The 19244-nt window shown below is 40.4% G+C and overlaps 2 protein-coding genes across 3 annotated transcripts; one reads left to right on the forward strand and one right to left on the reverse strand.

Moving 5' to 3' along the window:
* Positions 1–317: 317 nt before the first annotated feature.
* On the forward strand, positions 318–6796 carry synm (synemin, intermediate filament protein). Its single transcript, XM_074677330.1, has 4 exons — positions 318–1274; positions 2140–2264; positions 3763–3842; positions 4299–6796. Exons 1-4 carry the CDS (start codon positions 477–479, stop codon positions 6263–6265), a joined length of 2970 nt encoding a protein of 989 aa, XP_074533431.1. The 5' UTR covers positions 318–476; the 3' UTR covers positions 6266–6796.
* Positions 6797–8032: 1236 nt separating this feature from the next.
* Positions 8033–18892, reverse strand: ttc23 (tetratricopeptide repeat domain 23). 2 transcript variants are annotated; one of them, XM_074677332.1, is made up of 11 exons: positions 18422–18892; positions 17955–18114; positions 17407–17530; positions 17139–17286; positions 16919–17044; positions 11244–11415; positions 10982–11084; positions 10496–10623; positions 10256–10405; positions 8524–8606; positions 8033–8377 (listed from the first exon to the last, which is right to left on the reverse strand). In XM_074677332.1, the coding sequence occupies exons 1-11, from the start codon at positions 18478–18480 to the stop codon at positions 8263–8265; spliced, it is 1368 nt and encodes a 455-aa protein (XP_074533433.1). In that variant the 5' UTR covers positions 18481–18892; the 3' UTR covers positions 8033–8262. The 2 variants fall into 2 exon arrangements, with proteins under 2 accessions (XP_074533433.1, XP_074533432.1); XM_074677331.1 differs by having other exon boundaries at positions 17955–18117; positions 18422–18891.
* Positions 18893–19244: the final 352 nt, after the last annotated feature.

The raw sequence follows: 19244 nt of genomic DNA on the forward strand, positions 1-19244 counted from the left end.
GGCAAGAAATTATTTAACAACATCCAATGTGATATAATTTTTTATTATTACCACAACTGCTATACAAATACATGAGCATACAATGTTAAATCTTACACTACATATTGTCTTAAACCGACCATCAGATTCATTTCAATGTTTTCTTAGCTACAGTAGGTCACACTGTCGGTATCTGGACTCTTTTTTAAAACTGAATATTCAAGATATTTACTTGAAAAGCGATTATTATATTTCAGATAGCCCTTAAATGCAGCACAACATCTGCCAGGGCGGAGGACTCACTTCGGACGATCCTGTGAGGCAGGACACGCCCTCCTCCTCCTCCTCCTCCTCGTCCCGCACTTGTCAAAGGGCACTGATTACAAATTACATCACAGTCGTATCCAAAGACGCAAACAGAGGCAGGACAGAGTGTCTTCTGAACTAAGATAGAAACAGATTCGTTTTTAAAAGTCACTTTTTCCTTAAATGCCAAAATGTTGCCTTTCAAGAGAACTTTTGACAGCGAGAAACAGCAGCTGCAGCAGCTCAACAGCAGACTTGCTCAGTATCTCTCCAGGACGAAGCAACTGGAGCAGGAAAATGCGCATCTCATATCTGAAATAAATAAACTCAGACAGGTGAGGACAGCGGAACGGGAGCCAATCTACAAGGAGGAGATGCGGGAGCTGAGGAGGATGTTGAGTCAGATATCGTTAGAGAAATCCCAGGCGGAGATGGAGAAGGAGAAGCTATGGCGGGAGTTGCAGATGGTGAAGTCTCTCTGCAGCGAACAGACGGATGTGTGCAGGGACATCAGCGGCGAGCTACAAGGCTGTGGGATGGAGCTTCGTCAGGCTCACAAGACCAACAGTGAGCTCCAGCAGCGTTTGGTCCAACTGGAGAATGAGTACAAGCGACTGGAGGACGCGCACAGGCAAGAAATGCTCCGTCTGCAGCGTCAGGTGGACTCCCGGGTGGTGCCGATCATCACACAAACTTACCGCGGGCCTCCGGCTGCCTCCATGGAGGAGGTGCAAGAGTATGCCCGAGGACTGTCCGAGGGGTGGATGGAGACTTTTGAGATGTACCAGCAGAAGGTGGAGGAGATGGAGCAGTCGATTAAGGCGGACCAGGTGAAGCTGAGCGACATGCAGAGGGAGAAGATGCTATATGTGTCAGAATTGGACAAATTGCACAGAGAGGCGAAAAAACAGGGCCAGGTTCAAGTGCATCTGGAGGACCAACTGATGAACATGCAGGAAAAAATCCAGGTCGACTTCAACGAATATCAGGTGAGAAAACAGATTACAGAGTTGAAAAGGGCTTGGATATGTATCTCAGATATGTATCTAAATGGAGGATTATTTTTTAAATTCTATATATATATTTTTTTCAGATTTTAGAAACTTATACACCACATGTCACATGATATTAAACCTGATATAAAATAATCTGTATCACATTGAGCAATGAGAGAGGGGAGAGGCTGCCCCCTCTTTTCCGGCCACACCCACAGTCCTTAAAGGGCCTGATGTAGCCTTGTGTCTGACTCATTTTGAAGCCTCGATCATAATGAAATAGTAAGTATAACAATGATAATAGGTATTTTTTTCACAGTATAGTGGAAAAAATGTGATAGGGATATCCCTACTGACGTTCTGTCCCTGATGCACCATATTTAAAACTCGCACATCTATTATGCAATGCTCCTTAATGTAGTATGTAACAATAGTACCATCAGTCAAAGCATGTGTTCTTGCGTGCAACATTTAACCTCAGTGTAAAAGGATTGATTTGCTTGAAAGGCCAAACGACACTTGGCCTCCCTGGGACTTTATAGCTGCTAGATTACACCAGCCACTTAAACCAATTAGCTGTCAGACTGACAAATCCCTATTAGCCTCCTAAAGATGGAGCTGTAAGCAGGTCAGTTAGTAACACAGTACTACACTAGTCACAGGCTGCAGGGGTGAGAAATTTTTCTAACAGTTTCATCTTACAGAAAAGATAATTTGACCAGGGAAAAAATGTTTTTGATGTCTGGACTTAAAGTCACCAAAACAAGTCATGAGGAACCAAAACATCAGTATGATAATTCATTAAATACAGTCACTCACCTCTAACTATTGCCATATCTGATGTCTTTTTCCCCTCTAGATGGTAATCGAGCAGCTGCAGCATGAGAGGAACCTGATGGCCAACATGATTGAAGAAAAAATGAAAGAGCACCAACACCTTCTCCAGGTTAAGATGGACCTGGGGATGGAGGTGGCTGCTTACAGGTGATGAGCTTGTCTGTTGTGGAGTCAAAGCACATTGTGTACATGATCACATCACCTCAAAGAGATGTATTTATTGCTGATTTCTGTTCAAATGCTTCTGCAAGATAAAACAGTGTTGCAGAGAGTTAGCATGCTCAATATGTGTTCTTTTGTGCAGGGGAGCTAAAAATAATTCAGCTAGCATACTTTATTTATATCACCTCTGCCTTTCTTGCTGACATGTTAAAATGTCTGGTGAAAAAAGCCACGAGGCGAAAACGGAAGAAAATGTTTTCAGCTGTAACAAGCTGCCACCTGGTTTATGGGATATGGGGACAAGAACAGAAACTACAGTTTCTTTGTAATGACAATAAAAACAACAACTCAGTATCAGCACATGTGAAGCTAGAGTAAGCCAGATTACTGATTAAACCACCCCCCTCTGAGAAAAGTTACTCTTAGCTTAATGAGTCTTAATGAGTGATTTCCTCAAACACAGCTGTTTGCTTCCTGCCGTCATTACGAGTGCTCTTTTACTACTCACAGAAACTGAAACGTAATAGCATCAATTAACCATCTTACACACAACAAGCATTATACATGCATGTGAATTAAGTTATTTCAACTCTACCCCTGTTTTATTTAAGAGTTTATGAAGCAGGACAAATTGAATCTGGCAGTTCATACCCCATAATCGAGTAGTGTGTTCCCTGTCCTATCACAGAGAGATTCACAAAAGGTCACATACTATGAGACTTTATTTTTACCAAACAGAGAAGTTATCTATTAATGGTTTAACACTGAGGGGAGTCTTTTTCAGTGATCTTTGTGGCATCACCAGATATAAACATAGCTTTTAACAACTGTAGGTTTAAAAATTGAAAAAAACAGAAAGTAATTTACTACAGTGATCCCAAGGAAGTTCATCAAAGACTCATTGGTAATTTCCCCTTTAAGACCTATAGCCCACAAGCACATCATGCTTGTTTTGAATTTTCAGAATAGACTAAATGTTTGATCAGAGACATGGCTGTAGCATGTGTTTTGTACGTGTCATAGGTCTGCTCTTGCTTTGGGATTGAAAAGGAAGCCTGGACAGCCCCACATTGTAGCTGTTATTTTTAGGTCAGTCTTTGGGACGGCACTCTCTGGAGAGGTTGTTCCCTTTGAGACACTTTGGTTTGCTGTTGTTTGCTTGTTGGAGCATGACTGAGAGGAGGTTAGCAGTTTAAGCTAATTATTACAAAGGTCTTATAACTGTACAGTGGCGTGTTGTGTATTTTGATTCTTATCACCTTATATGGACGGGCACTGAGCTCATACTTCACTGTGAGCCTGTTGTATTCAGTTTGTAAGGGTTGAAATGGCTGAGCTGGATGAAGTACATCGTCTTGTGAGGTATTTCTTTCCTTAAACACTTTTCTATCTATTTAGCTATCTTCTATTTATGGGAGCATGACACATATACTTGTAATCATTTGGATTCCAATGTTTTTGCTCTTGTTTCTTGCTTATTTAGGGCTCTCCTGGAAGGTGAGAGGCTGGGGATCCAAGATCCTCCCAGAAGAGGGGCACAACATCAAAGAGAAAGAATAATAGGTACAGTATAAAAATGGCTCTGCTCTTGTTTATGATGAGAGAAGATTTATGACTTTTTTTTTTTAGGAATTGTTTTAAAGATTTAACAAAAACATTTGCCTTCTTGTAAATATTAGGAAAAGAAGAACAAAAAACATATTCTTAAGCATGTTTAACAACAAAAATTGGACCAGGATTATGTTTTGGAAAAGTTTTGCTAAATCAGTCTGCTACTCCCTAATGTCCTCACAAGACTATAACATTCTCTAAGTTTTACAGCATTCCTTTTTTTGCACAAATACAAGAAACAAGATTAACTTTGTAACCTAGCGAGCTTAAGGGCTGTCTTCCGGTGTTTACAGTATTCCTGTGAGGCTAAACTTTAACCTATCATCCATATACTGCCAAGAAAGCATATAAGAGCATTTCCTTTAAGTATTAGTCTACTTATTCAATCTTATTAAATCTATGCCTTAGATATCAAGGTGCCTGCCCAGCCATACACTGCAAGAACGTCAACTCTAACCACCAGACAACAGACCAGGTTCACACCACCAGCTGCCAACCTGAGAAGATCTCCAATGCGCCCCTCTGGATCTATAAGTCCCTCAAGGGTCATCCCTATTTCAGTTGCAGCTAGAGATCGGCATCAGAGTCCTGCATCCAGAAGGGACATGATCTCATTTAACAAAGCCCGGGCATCCGCTTCTGCCCCTGTTTCCACCGCCGCCACTGCTGCCAAAGACAAAAGTCTACCCAGCGAAAGTGTACAGAGAAAAACAAGAGTTGATGAGAAAATTGTGACGATCAAACAGGTCTCTCAGGGAGAGAACCAACGCAGCCCAATCAAGTCCTCCACCACTGAGACCAAATCAATGGGAGGGGTGTCTCCACCGGTGATGAGCATCAGCAAGAAAACAGAAGAAGACAAGAAGCAGCAAGTGTCTGATTGGAGAGAAAAAGATTATTTTGATGAAGGAGGAAAGAGGAAAACAGAGTCTACCACAGGCCCAAGTGAAAAAAAGATATCAGACATGGTTACTGTGGAGGAGATTATAGAGAAGGTGATAAACCCAGCAGGTTTGGAAGCAAAGCTTGGCTCCTCAGGAGATTCCAAGGTGAAGTATCACATTGAGAAAACCGAGCAAGAGGACGGCACAATGAAGACACAGATTGTGCTGGAGTCCAAAGTGGAAGAAGAGCTTGACATTTCAGAAGAATCAGCCCTGGATGAACTACTGAGCCAAGGGGTTAAGAAGGTGTCACTGGAGGACATCAAGGACACAACTACAGGAAGCATGATCAAGAACCTGCTCAGTGGCCTGCAAGGAAACGGGGACTTGCAAAATAAATCTGTGAATGTAGAAATCATTGAGGAACCTGTGGAGACTTACAGTGATGAAGAAGTTGAGGTTGGACAGAAGTCCAGATCTACCTTCCAAGACTCCTCCTCGACATATTTCCAAATTGAAGAGCTAGAGAATGTCCCTCAAGATACTCATGTTTACTTAAGTGATGATGATGCAAAAAAGTCCTCCAAAACAGGCACAGACGGTTGGAAAGTTGGATCAGTACAAGTTGAAGATGTTTCAAGAGAGAATGAATATTTCTCCCATGACCGGGAGCCTCGTGAATACTTTGTCTCCACACCTGATGAAAATCTGTCTGAGTCTGAGGAGGGAATTGGCATCACCTCATACGGCCATTACGGTATTGTAGATGACCTGTCAGACGAGAGGTATTATCATGATGAAATTCTTCCCTCGAGAAGAGTGGTTGTTGAAGAAAGTGACAAACACGTGTCAAAGTCAAGAGATGACCCGTTCATCAAGGAGAGTTTCCCAGAGTGCATTATTGAAGAGGAGGTTCGTGTCTCTCCAGTCGTCCAGGAATCAGTGCTTGAGTTCCTGAGAGAAGACTCTCTGGAGCCCAAAGAGCAACTAAAGGGAGCTCTTGAGAAACTGCAAAGTTCAGTATCAGGTCCACTAAGGGAAGAGTTGGCCTTCCTTACAAAAGTCAGCAGTGAGAGTCCTGAGAAGGTGGCTGTCAGAAAAGTGGAACAGTCAAGTGACAACGGCACCATGACGATAGTTGCAGAATTGAATGTCTCTCAAACCCTGGAAGACTCTGGACTGCTGGAGGGAGGGGATGATCTCTCTGAGGAGCAAATCTTGGCGAGTCTCAGATCCTCTAACCTGGGGCTTGAGAAAGTCTTGCAAGGTGGAGCTGGAGGTGGATACAGCTTCAAAATATCCAAAGAGGAGAATGTCACGTACGGGGAAGAGTTTGATGAAGGGTCAGGTTCCCAAATCATTGAGAAACATATTCAGCTGGGGCCATCAGAGAAGTCGTTCACCTTCCAGATGGACAGTCAAGGCCCTGAGACAATTTCTCAGGAGAAAAAAGTTGCAACACTTTACCTTGAAAGTCCTACAGATGATTAGGAAATTCAGTTGGTACTCGCTCGTTTAACTTGATGAAATGCTTATACAAAGGTTGTTAAAAAAGCAGTCAAACATTTGGATTTAATGTTGTTTGGAGGCATCAAGCTTAAGCTTTAGCTTTTGCCGTAAAAAACCTTGTATCTTGTACCTGCTAGGTGTGTGCAACTGAAAACATTGTGCAGCAGCAGAACTTAACTATAAAGAAAAATTTCAAGAGTTAAAGCATATTTCTGGTACTAAGATTGGCAGCACTCTAGAAACATGCAAGTACTCACAAATAACAGATAAAGCTGTTACAGCCAAACATTGTGGCAAAGCTTGTGTTAGTCAACCTAAGTGCTGCAAAATTTACAGCTTCCAAAGAGGGTTCATTTCTCTCTAGATTGCTCTATTTTTGTACTAACCTGCGCTGTACAGCTTAAACCTTTTATAGTTTACTATAGACCAAGAATTTAGAGTCCTGAGGTGCTGTGCTGCTGTTGGCAGATCATTTAAAATTTTGATTTGGGCACTGCTGCCAAATGGAATTATTGTAGAGTATACTGCATTCATTAACACTGTTTTTAAGCACTAGTTAACAGTATGTGTACGTTGTATGTTAAAGCTTGTAAGTGAGGTGAGTGAAGTGGGGCTGAGGACGGTGAGGATTTTAGTCAAGTTTTAAAATCTGAAAAGAAAGAGAAATGCAAGTAAATAAGGCACTTATTAGATTGAGGTGTTCCAAGATCTTTATTCTTTATGCATAACTGACCCCAAACAGAAAACATTTAGTTAATATGACCAACGCTCAGTTACATTTTTAGTGACAAAAATGGTAAGCATGTATGTTAAATGTGTATTTAAGTAGTGTTTCAATCTGTGTGCCTAATAGGGGACATACTGATGTAAACACATTATTATGAGAGCTGGAGATTTAAACAGCTAATTCATCAACACTTCTTAACAGAGCTCCCTGGTTGTGTAGCATATTGTAAAGATCAAAGAATGGAATAAAGTAGTAGAGGGATAAATAGTTCGATATGTTTAGAAAAAAAAGTGTTCCACCTGGTTTTGCTGTACAGTACGAGAGTTGTTTAAACACCTTTTGCATGGTGACATTCTGTTGTCTTATCTGGTTTTGGGTTGATACATTTACCTTTGCTTTAAAATTCACTATCATGTCTATTTCTGTGTTATCAGCTTACTGTAGTGGCACTGACTGTTCACTCTGGTTTGCTGTGTTGTGTACTAGTCACAGAGGAACCTGAATGCCAACTACTATTACAGCCTAGTTACATTGTTTGCACATTTTCTCACTAAGTGGCAGCAAAACTTACATTCTGTGATAATTTGGGTATGTCACAAAAATTGTGTAAAAAAGTAAAGTTTAGAGAGAAAGGCATGCTGTTATTGATGTGTTAGATCCTAAAATTTAACAAGTTTAACCCCAACCATGAAAAATTCTGACATTTTAGTGCCAAGCAAAGCATATTTCTTGACATGATCTCCCCTTAAAAACTATATTAATTTACACAAAGAAATTACTGAACCAGTGCTCTTAATGAAGATATCTTTGATAGGTTACTGTGTTTGTGTATGTACTCTGTACTCTAGACACCATGTGCCATTTCACAGCATTAATGATACCACCATCAGAATAAAGTAAAGTTAATCCATAAAAAATCTTTAATAAGCCATGTGTGGTTCACTAACATCATGATGTCTTTTGACCAAGTGACATAGATGCTTTGGTGACGGATATACCAGCCCATATCTAGATCATGTGTCATATCTTACCATAATTAAAACTGGTTGTGTATATGTTTCTGAGTGTGATTCCATTATTTTGTCTGCACATAATAACTCAAAGTCATGTAATGCTAGTGGCCATTACAAGAGCAGCTGCAGCTACTTTTCATCAGTGGAATCTTATAGAAAAAAGATGCACAGATTTTAAAATAGTTCTTCATAAACAGCATAAAAGATATTGTAGAAACATAATTTAAAGAAATGGCGTTCTAAGAATCTGACATTGAGTTTCGATCATCACCACTGGATGGTACAGCAGAAACTGTGTGAGGTTTCATTTTTCTTCTACCTTGCCTCTGATTTCTCTCAGCTACCTCTGGTGCCCTGCAAAACAGTACAAGACAAACAAGTCATTTTCAGCTCACCCTGTCATCAAAAGACATTTTCAGTATGTTTCACAACAGTTTGAAGTCACTGTCATAAAGTGAGTACAGTGAAGTGCAATGATTTGCTAATGTATGTAGATTTACCGAGCCAGCATATCCACAGCTTTTCGTGTAGCTTTTGTCTTCCTGTGCTGAGGACCGTACAACAAACTCTGAATGTCCAGGCACTAAACAAAAATAATGACAGCAGAGTGAGTAGTGAGTGGAAGATGATAGGTGTAGCTCATACCCAGAGATGAAAAACACTTCCTAGCAACATGTGAAAGCACTAAACATCCCAAAATAACTACTGTTGCCCTCCAAGGTTTATATAACACCTGTGCTGACCACTCGGAGTGTCAGGTCAACAAGGGGAATCTGCTGGGTTTATTACAAGGACTCCAAGCCCACAGCCCAGGGTCTGTGGGAGTTAAGTCAACAGATCTAAGACGCAGTCTGAGTCATTTTCCACTCTACATCAGGACCAATCAAATTAAAGGGAAGGGCAGAGACTGTTTGGTTCATGGGCACTGAGAAACACTGCTGAAAAAAACCCAAACTGTAAACTAAATGCATTCTAAAACAGACGTGATGAACGCCTGCTTTTTGGCAATCACCACAACAAGATGTGAAGACAGCTTTGTTTAAGTAGGAAAAAAAAGGCTGAATAAGTTCTCCTCTACATCAGGGAAAGTAAAACACTCAGTAATCTGGAGCAGATCCATCTGGCCTCTTGGATGTTTTCCCTGTTGCTAAGGTTGATGTAATGGAAGGCCTTTTTTTCAGCAGCACAACAGAGAAAGGGGGAATGTCAAGTGTATGTATGTGTGTCTGTGTGTGCTATTGTTCTCTGTTCTCTCTCCTGTACTTTATCTAGTGCATGAGCAGCGCTTCTTTCTGTTAGAAAAACAAAAGTGACTCAGTCATGGAGAAGATGGTGTCACGATGACAGGGGAAAATAATATCCTGACATATCCTGGTTTGTGTCAGGGAACTTCCGAAAGGTTATCAGTCGAATGTGGCGCTGAGAGAGAGAGCCTTGATGTACCCTGTCAGTGACAGGAGGGAACTTGGACCCCTTTGCACCTTCATCCAAAAACAAACCAACATAGCAACTGTGCTCCTTTTCTTACAGTCTATACTTGTATGAAGAAATCCCCACGCTGGTATATTTAAGTTTGCTTAATGGGCGGCAGAAGTGAGGTCATAGATGAACATTTGCCTGGATGACGAAAACAAAAACATTAGTTATGCAATTCCAAAGTGAAAACAGCTCTAAAGGAGAAGCTTTATTAAATTAAGTAAAGTGCTGATTTTTATTCAAAGCATGTGTGCTGAAAGATGGGGCTTTTGTGGCAGAGGACTTTGAGGCATGCCACACTAATTGAGGTCAGTGTCCCTTTAATTGACAGCAGTTAGCAAACTGCCCTTCTCCATCTAGAGCTGTGTTGCCCATCTGCCCGGCTCCATGCAGGCTGAAGAAACACAAAGTCACCGTGTGTGATATTTTACACCAGGGATCACGCCTGTGCACACAGCAACCTTCTAAGATTAGCATGCGATTTTGATAGCACCAAGCTTTAGGGAGGATGGCGGAAATAGCTCATCTCAAAATGACAGGGGGCTCTTTGTGTGTACATATTCTGAACAAGCCTCCCACCAGTGGAGGAGATGGACACACCCATTGACTGCTGGCCTTTTATTAAAGCCCTTCAAATACTCTGGCAAGTTCGGGGAGTCCTGTGGGATGACATTAACTTTTACTCTGTCCAGTATTTCTAATATGCATTTAAAGGTTGTTGCCAAGCTAAACATTAGTTGTGAAACATGTGATCACCTTTGTCATATTCCTGTGGGCCTGCTTCATCCGGCCCGCTGTCATATCCACACTGCCAATAAGCTGAAGGGTGTCCGCTACCTCAGCACTCAGGTCACCAAATGTAGATCTTTTTGAGGAAAGAGAAGCCCTCTGGATCTCTAAACATTTCTGCCAAGGGACATAAAGGAAGGGAAAAACATCTTTAATTTGTAGCAAGCATCATATCAATACATGTTTTCAGGAGTGTGTGTGTCTAACCTCTTGCTGCCCACTGAAGAGGAGGAAACGGCAGTAATCATCCTGCACAGCAAGAAATGTTGGATCCAGTGGGCCTGCAGAGCTTCTGTACTCACTAAGACTCTGCTCAAAGTAATGTTCAGCTGAGTCTACACCAAAAACAAACAAATAATGCATGTTAATTTGAATTATAGCTCTGACTGTCAGGATTAGTGAAATGTAAAGTGTTTATAAGCCAGGTGTTGATATGTCTGTGTTCATCCTCTCGCAGATGTTTTGTAACATACTGAGTTACTCTACAGAAGACATGCCATGTGGAAGCTGACGAGGAAAAGTCATACTGACATGACAGTGTCTGCCTGTTTTCAATAAGGCTATTATGCAGCCTTGTTTCCATGACACCATCTTAAAGATTTCCATATATAAGAAGACAATGGTTGATTCACATCCTAATTAACTCTCTTTGCATGTTACTCAAGCTTTGTCTATGTCTGTGAATAAACTCACCATTGTGATGGGGCTCTGCTGCAGAAAGGATGAGGGCCAGGCTGTGGGAGATCTGAGCCCCCTGTTGCTCCTCTGGGCTGTGACTCACAGCAATGGCATGAGCCTAGCAGAAGCACCCACATGAAGTAAGACAGATCACATTTCACCTAATAAGAGGTGAGGAAACATGACCCCACAATGATGCCTGGCAACATCTCAAAAATCCCAACTATGTTTATGTACTATGAGCTTCATGGTTGTGTTTAATTTAAAGGCTTCTTACCTTAGTGAGATGCTCTATGGCTTGATCCAGATGGCCGATGCCCTGTTCAATGGCAGCCATGTCCCTGTGGACGGAGCACATCTTTTCTGGCTTATCAGACTCCTTCAGCAACTGCAGAGACCTCTCACACTGGCTCAAGGCCTCTTCTGATCTGCCCTGTCTCCTATAGACCCTATGGAACAGAAAGGAAACATATGAGCATGCCTTGAACAGAAAGAAAACCGTCCCAGCCAGTTCAGGGAAATAACTGCAGATGAAGTCAAAGCCACACCACTGTCGAGTAGTTTATCCAAATCTTTTTGAAAACAATTTCTATACCAAAGTGTACAACAAAACTATTACACTGGAAGTGGTAAAACAAACACTCCTTATTTAGTATTAAGCATTACAAGCAGTGTATTACTTAATTACAGAGAGTCTGTTTGACATTGGTAAAGGAGGAGCTCACTGTCAAGCCAAACACAGACCCATCAGAGGGGTGGAAGGGTCCTTGGCACAAAGCTGCAGAAGAAGACTGGTGTAGTGCAGGCTATAATAGGAAAAGCTTGCACATTGCCCTCTAACTGTTTTTAGTTGAATTCTTTCACTAATCTCTTAGTTTCCTTCTCTTCCACTAAAAGATATCCTGCTCTAAAAACTCTGATTTGAATAACGACACAGTGTATCCTTGGACAAATCACTCCATTGATCAGGTGATGGAGAGAGTTTTAAAAGCAGTTATTAATAAAGTACCTGTGCCCTATTTTATTTATTTATTTTTTTGTATTTTGAAGCACTACTTAAAAATAGCACATGATCCAAAATTCCAAATGAAATGTGTATTCTTGTAATTGCAAGTCTTGGGATTTTGTACTTCTATGTCAGTGTGTCTGTGACACTTTGAAATACTCAAGTAAAACGCATGATGGCAGTGTCTTTGTCTCTGGTCTTGCTGCGTCTTCTGCTTGCTTTTTCAAAGTGATTTTGAGGGTAGTATGATAAATCTTAGCTGAAACATGTTGCCTTGTATCACACAGCAACTATTACATAGACAAGACGCATCAGAGGAGATGAAGTGTTGTCCCATTCCTCCTTTGCAAAAAAGGAGATAGAGCCTGCTCAGCGGACCAATCACAGAGATTGCATGGTGCGGCGGTTTGTTTCAAAACTCTGTTTTAGAAACAGACAGGCGACGTCACAGAGACTATGTCTATTTGTTATACAGTCTATGGGTTGACCATAAACTATTAACCATTCTTTAATCCTTATTGAGACATGTCCAGCGCAGTGTTTGGCATTCTGACTTGTATCTGTACATGTGCAGTTGTTACCAAGCATTGGCCAAAAGAAAGTCATCTTCTGACATTCTGTTTCTTGGGCTCTTTCAGAGCAAGAGAGACTTAAGATAGCGAGGATAAGACAGCAGCTGCATTAACCTCTGCAAGGACACTGAATCCATTGGTATACTGTGCTAACAGCTTCCAACCATCTAATGGACTCTAAATGTAATTTCCCTCTCCAGTCAAAGGGGTGGCCTTGCAGAGAGGACATACTCATACTGAGGTTTCTGGTATTATCACAGCAACTGTTTTCACAAATCAGTCCTCCCAAATCTAACACTGCACAAGTCTTAAAACAGAGTTGAGGTTGTGTTAAGCATGTGTTCCAGTATAATGAACATGTTCTGTATAAGCTTGACAGTGTCACTCACATCCAGTCACATCCAGCAGACTAAACAGGCTTTTCTGTAGTGAAATTCTAGCAGCACAGGTTTCAGAAACATTGTTGATGGCTCATTCCTCTGTATTTTCCCATGAATCCAAGGTTATCCCAACAAAATGGATGGATAGAAGGAGTGACTGCCCCACCCATTAGTTTTCATAGGACAGGAACTTCAAGTCCTTTTAGGGCAGCAGCACTAGTTGAAGCAGAGCTACATTCCAGCATTACATGAGTTCTGCCAACCTGCCCGCATGGACACACAGATACAATACCCCTCTATCCTCTCATTCACTCCACATCCTTACGCACATCCTGCCCAGAACTAGTATGTCTAAACCCACTGCAATCTGCTTGGAGTCCAAAGGGAAGAGTATTTATATAATTAAGAATTTGAAGATGTGTTGCCAAGCAAGCCACACAGTCCTCTATTGTAAATGTTTCCAGAACATGGCTGACGTATTCTTTCCCTGGACTTCTACTCAGAAAATGACACAGAAAGGCCAAGCTGAAGTAAAAACAGAAAAACAAAAACAAAAGTTGGCTCCAACATCTGAAAACGACAGTCCAACTAGTGGAGCTGTTTATTCTCAGGTAAATATGGGTAAAACCATATTTTTGGTTTACAGTACATCTGTAAATACGGACTGGGAAACAAAGATTAAAAACAGATAGGAAATTTAAATGAATGTTATGCATGATGGATAAATTAAGGGTTGACAAAATATGGACTCATTCAGAAGAGAATTTATCATATGTGTGATGAAACTGGAATAAATCTATCCTCTTGCTTTTAGAATTATGGCAACAGTTTTAATAAAGTAATGAAAATAAGTCATCTTAGCACCCTCAGCCAAGGCTAAGAATGAGATCACACACACCCATAAAACAAATCTTTAACTGCCTGTTATGCTGAATATTCCACCTGGCTGTTCAAAGCATACACCTTGAGTGTGTATCTAAAACACAGCAGAATGTTTGGGCCAGGATCTGTAAGAGAGCAGAGCTTATTTTTATTTATTTTTTTTGTTCCAGCCTCTGGTGGGAACATTCCCCCTCATCACAACAATGTTGACTGACAGGGCTTTAGAGGCACGCCAAATTCTTAGTCACCACCTAACAAAAGAGATTTAGCAAGCTTACACACCAGCCAGAGTCTGCACATTTTTTCAATTACACACATCATGTCAACAAACTCTGACTTCTTTGAAAGAGACTAAGATGGCATCATTTTCAGATTCCTATGAGTGAAGCTCACTCCTGCGGCTGATAAGGCTTGTTTACTTTAAATTCAGCAGGAGTTGTAGTCTCCTTTACATAGCAACAGGATCCTCAAAACACAAGGTCCTATATACAGAGCACATTATTCAGCTTGTCTATAGAGGCAGGGGAACCTGTTTAAACACTGTTAGACCAGTTACATAATTCATATACAAATCCATTTCAAAAAATAGTTGGCATGATGTGTTTTTTGTTTTATTTTTTTCGAAAAAACAAGGTTTGAAAATATTTACTGGAAATAGAGCAAAACAATAGCAAAATATTTAAAGTGTGAAATATTACTGTTTTATTAAAACTGTGTGCTCATTTTAAACTTAATGTCAGAAACACATTACAAAAAAAAAGATGGGGTAACATCTAGCTGCACCACTTATTCTTTAAACAGATTTCTGAGAACCAAGAAGACCAGTTTGTGTCACAGGTTTGAAAGTGAGATGCTGTCCTCTTTGTTGTCTGATGAAGGATTTCAGCTGCTCAACAGTTCAGGGTCCCCCTTGTTGAGTATTTTGTGTCATGATGTGCTAAATTGGGATTGCAGGCAGGCCTGTGTAGCACCAGGTCTCTTAGACCACAGAGCCATTCTGTTGTAATATGTACAGAATCTGGTTTGGCATGGTCTTGCTGAAGTATGTGGGGTCTTCCCAGAAAAAGCCATTACTTGGGTGGTTTATGTTGCACTGAGAACTGCATGTATCATTCACTATCAATGGTATCTTTCCAGATGTATAAGCTAACCATGTTATGGATACTTGTGCGTCCCACTATTCCACTTTATCTCAGACCATCAATGTTACCAGCTTTCTGGATCATTTTTATAATTGATTCCCTCTTCACATGGTCCAACTTTAACCTGTATTTTTGTGTGCAAATAGCAACCAAAGACAAAGGTAGCTTGAAGCGATGTGGAGCCCATATAGTGTTTCTGCTAAATTCCACTAAATTCAGCCATCCAGTATTGCTGTCCCATTTAAACAGATACTTTTCTGAATTTCCTGAATCTTTGAATTGCATGATTCACTGTAGATGATGAAATTCCCAAATTCTTTGCATTTTCACTCTGAGGAACATTATTCTGTAATTTTTCAACTATTTGTTGATGTAGTCTCTCATAGTGGTTGAACATCTTCTCATCTTCACTTCTAAGAGAGTAAGGTAAAAATGATCTGCCACCCATCAAAATCTGCTTTCATCAATATCTTATGCAGTGTCTCAACTCTTTTGAATTGGGGTTGTAGAGCTGAACATGTATAGGATTATTTCAGAGTAAAAATTACTGTCCTTGTTTGGAAATTTGTCTTTGACCCTAGAGCCATACATGCTGCACTCACAACTCGTTGGTCTCCTTAGTAAAAGCTTATTTTTAAGAACTGGACTTGTTTGCTATACCTGGACGCGGACCTGGTTGTGCCAATCAGGCAATCAATATAAGGTTAGCTTGAATTTACAACTCAAGTCTGAAAAAATAAGTGCTCTTTTAACCAACAGCTAAGTTGGTTATCAAAGTTGAATTATTGTACAGTTGCTTCTAGCATAACACAATTACTTTTTTAGGGTTACTGGCAGGTATTTCTTAACTTATCTAAGGTGGTTGTTCAACCTCTTGATTTATGGCATTGCTGGGATTCATTTGTAACTCAAATGAATATTATGCCCCAAAAGTGTATAAAATACCAACATCGTCAGAATAAATGTAAAAACATGAGTGATAATCTAAGTTAGGCCTCACTTTTTTATTCCCTGTTTCTGCTTCTAATTCCAACCACTGTTTCAATCTACAACAAATTACTGGTATGTTTTATGCTGCCAGGTCACACTCTTTCCTCAGCCTACTCAATAAACATCAGTCTCCCCGACACTTTACGTCCAAGATTGAAGCGTCAGCCATGATTCATGTGTCCCTACTCTTTTTCTTCAAGTGGTGGAATGCCCCAGGGATGTCTGATGTCAATACCAGCATTACTGTGGACACAAATCAATAGCATTTCAGTAGTAACTCAGTGTGAAGTAACCAGCTAATTAGTTAGTGTCTTTGAAATAAAATACCTAAAACAGGATATAGGCAACAGCTTGGCTACATCAAAGTTTGAAAAAGCTTTTCTTCACTCGGCCTCTGCTGAATCAGTGGATAAGAGGGCATGCAGAAAACCCCCACCTGCAAGCATATTTACAAATCACCCACACTGACTGCTGAGTGGACTGGACAGCAACACAGGAAATCCCTGATTTGTGGAGTTAGTTTTGTACAAGCACATGAAATCATTTTGTTTGTTTGGATGCATTACTCTGCCAGCAAAACTCCCTCCCCTCACTTCCCCTCCAAAGCTTTGCAAAGGGTTGATTGTTTTTTTGCAAATTTGCAGTGATCTATCACCATCTTGTGGCCAAAAATAAAAGTAACGTACTGTACTCAAAATTTTAAAAGGTTAAAGAAACAACTAAAAACGTTAAGTGGACCTAAAAACAAGTACATCAAATGTAAAACCATCCAGGCTACACTCTGAATATCCCACTAGAAAGACATTACATGTATCATGTCATTAGGAAAGGTTAAAAGTTAATTGGCACAGCTTGAACATGATACTGAGTCACAGCAAATAAATAGAACAAATCACCAAGATGACAAAATTAGTAGCAGTTGCTGTATATTTTGAGGCAGCAAATTAAAAAGCAAAATAAAACATGTTTGGATACTAAACCTGGAGAGACCATTGCAGGTTTCCAACTCGGTCTTTATCTTCTCTTCCTGGTTGATGCCACCAAGCTGATGAAGCTCCCTGAGAACTTGCTCTGCCTCCAGAAAAGAGGATTCTGCCTCCTCAAGAGTTGAAAAAAGTCAAGGAGCTTTGCAGATTATTTAAGCTGACATTAAAGTTTATTTCAGTGTAATATTGTAAAACACGATAATGGTAAGGATATTTGTCAATAAGCAGGGAAGTACCTCCCTGTGTGAGATGTAAACTAAGGAGAACTTTGATCTTTTCCTCTTTGCATGATTGGATGGGGGAACAGAATTGAAGCAGTTCTCTGGCCAGTGCCAAGTGCTCCTGGGACTGCAGACCCCAGCCTGAGGGATAAAACCATGTGAAGTATTCTAACTTTACAATGCTTAATTTTAGCATGGAATTAGGCATTTTTCATCACTTATATATGTTAGACAACAGAGCTAATGTATATTTAGAATTACCTTTGAATTGGAAATATGCTTTAGCCAGTGTGACATGAGCCTGGGCTTGTTTAAGATGTCCATCTTCGTACACCAGTCTTGTTAGAGCCACACAACGCACTAGGTCCTGGATGCAAGCATCAAACTGGAGATGAACAGAACCTGATTGTCAGTATCATCTTTCTTGACACCTAGCATTTTTTGAAAATTGGAAAAACTGAATGCACCCAAATCTATCCACCAATATGTGGAGGGATATATTATTAGCTAAGATGGAGAAATCAGGACACATAAAAATGACCAGAAACCCAGGTAATGCTACGTTTGTACATATAGGGTATGGCTGTATACATGTTATTGGATTGGGTGGTAGATATTAATTGCATACCTAAAGGTGTACTTGCAGAAGTTTTGAAAACAGCTAGCTGATAATACTGTGGTCTGGAGCACAGCCTCATCTGTCTCCAGGACATGTTTTGAAAATTCATATTTTGAGCTTAGCTCTAATAACTGCAAAATACAAACAATGTTACATGATTTGCTTTTAGTGCAATCCATATAGTACTCACCTCTTGGTGGTCTTCATGACTCTGAGCTCGTCTCTCAAAGTGTTCGAGTTTTTCTTCAGGTGGCATCATAAAAAACTCCCTCCTATCATTAATAGCTTGTGAAGAACTATCTGGGTCAGACAGGGGAGATGCATCCGCGCTCCTGTTGGGGCTTTCAGTGCTGCTGTCAAATGATATTATCACATTTACTGTCAATGTGAACATAAAATATATCCAGGGTATTTTAATTTTGAAGCTGGGCTTAAGATAAACCAAAGCAACTGTAAATACATTTTTATGGATGCAAATACAATAAGAACATATAGATGATACATATAAACCTTCATCTTTCTTTTTCCCATCAGTTCCTGAATGTAACAATGGATCGATCTGTTGTTACCTTCATTGTTAACAAAGTTGAATCAAGCCTTTAATGGGTTGATGTTCCTCGATGTTTCCACAGAACGATATGGAAAATAAATACGTACCTATCCTGAGACTTGGAAGAATTTGGACGAGTTTTGGTCACTGCTTCATCATCAGCCATTTTTTTTCGACGATGTGTCCATGAAATCTATAATTTTGACCGTTTCTATCCGTCTATCTGTGGATGGAGCATCGAACGCGCCATCTGCAGTCAGTGTTCACGCGTTTGTTTCCGTGGTTACATTAGCGCGTGCTACACTGGTTAGCATAAATAGCCGCTGCTCTTGTTATCCGTGCAATGAATTTATGTTCGGGTCAAACACTACTCCAACTTTCTCACTTAGATGTGCACCGGATTCTCATCTTTTAGCTACTCGAGTTCGCCACTGTGAGTCAAACTGTTGTTTTGCAATGTGAATACACAGAAGGAAAGAGCATCAGGGTGCATTCAAGAACTGCACTGTTTCGAAATAACCCGGTAGCACGTCCAACAACGATGGGTAGGTAAACCAAAATTTATTTTACAAAATAAGGTCTGGTGTTCTCACAGTTCTCACAGTTCCAACATTTCTAAGAGCCCCCTCTTAAAAATAGTGTTACCTGTATCTGACTCCCGGATATGAAAGGTTCGGCAGCTAAAAGTTCTGCTTTTCTTTTTATTTTCTTGTAATCATTGTGATTGGGACGATTTCTGGTTGCAATAAAATTACTCATTCACTCAGGAAGTGCTTCCAATAAATTCTGTGGTAGGAAAGAGCTTAAACTAAAGATCCAACTTTGAAAATGTCCAAGAAATGTGGGAACATAGGGTTATAGGACCAGTGGGCATGGGAGCATACCTTTAATAGTTGTGGATGCTGTGGGGATGTTACATGCCATTATTGA

Source organism: Halichoeres trimaculatus, unplaced genomic scaffold (genome assembly GCF_033239565.1).
Source record: "Halichoeres trimaculatus isolate MK-OKI-2021-1 unplaced genomic scaffold, fHalTri1.1 fHalTri1_scaffold_10, whole genome shotgun sequence".
Taxonomy (NCBI): Eukaryota; Metazoa; Chordata; class Actinopteri; order Labriformes; family Labridae; genus Halichoeres; species Halichoeres trimaculatus.

Excerpts from the sequence above, each read along its gene's own strand:
- synm (XM_074677330.1), top strand. The coding sequence starts at position 477 with ATGTTGCCTTTCAAGAGAACTTTTGACAGCGAGAAACAGCAGCTGCAG. Across the intron at positions 2,265-3,762 it reads ATGGAGGTGGCTGCTTACAG|GGCTCTCCTGGAAGGTGAGA; the intron begins GTGATGAGCTTG and ends TTGCTTATTTAG. Across the intron at positions 3,843-4,298 it reads TCAAAGAGAAAGAATAATAG|ATATCAAGGTGCCTGCCCAG; the intron begins GTACAGTATAAA and ends TCTATGCCTTAG.
- ttc23 (XM_074677331.1), bottom strand. The coding sequence starts at position 18,480 with ATGGCTGATGATGAAGCAGTGACCAAAACTCGTCCAAATTCTTCCAAG. Across the intron at positions 11,416-16,918 it reads ACCTGCAATGGTCTCTCCAG|GGTCTATAGGAGACAGGGCA; the intron begins GTTTAGTATCCA and ends TCTGTTCCATAG. Across the intron at positions 11,085-11,243 it reads CCATAGAGCATCTCACTAAG|GCTCATGCCATTGCTGTGAG; the intron begins GTAAGAAGCCTT and ends TGCTTCTGCTAG.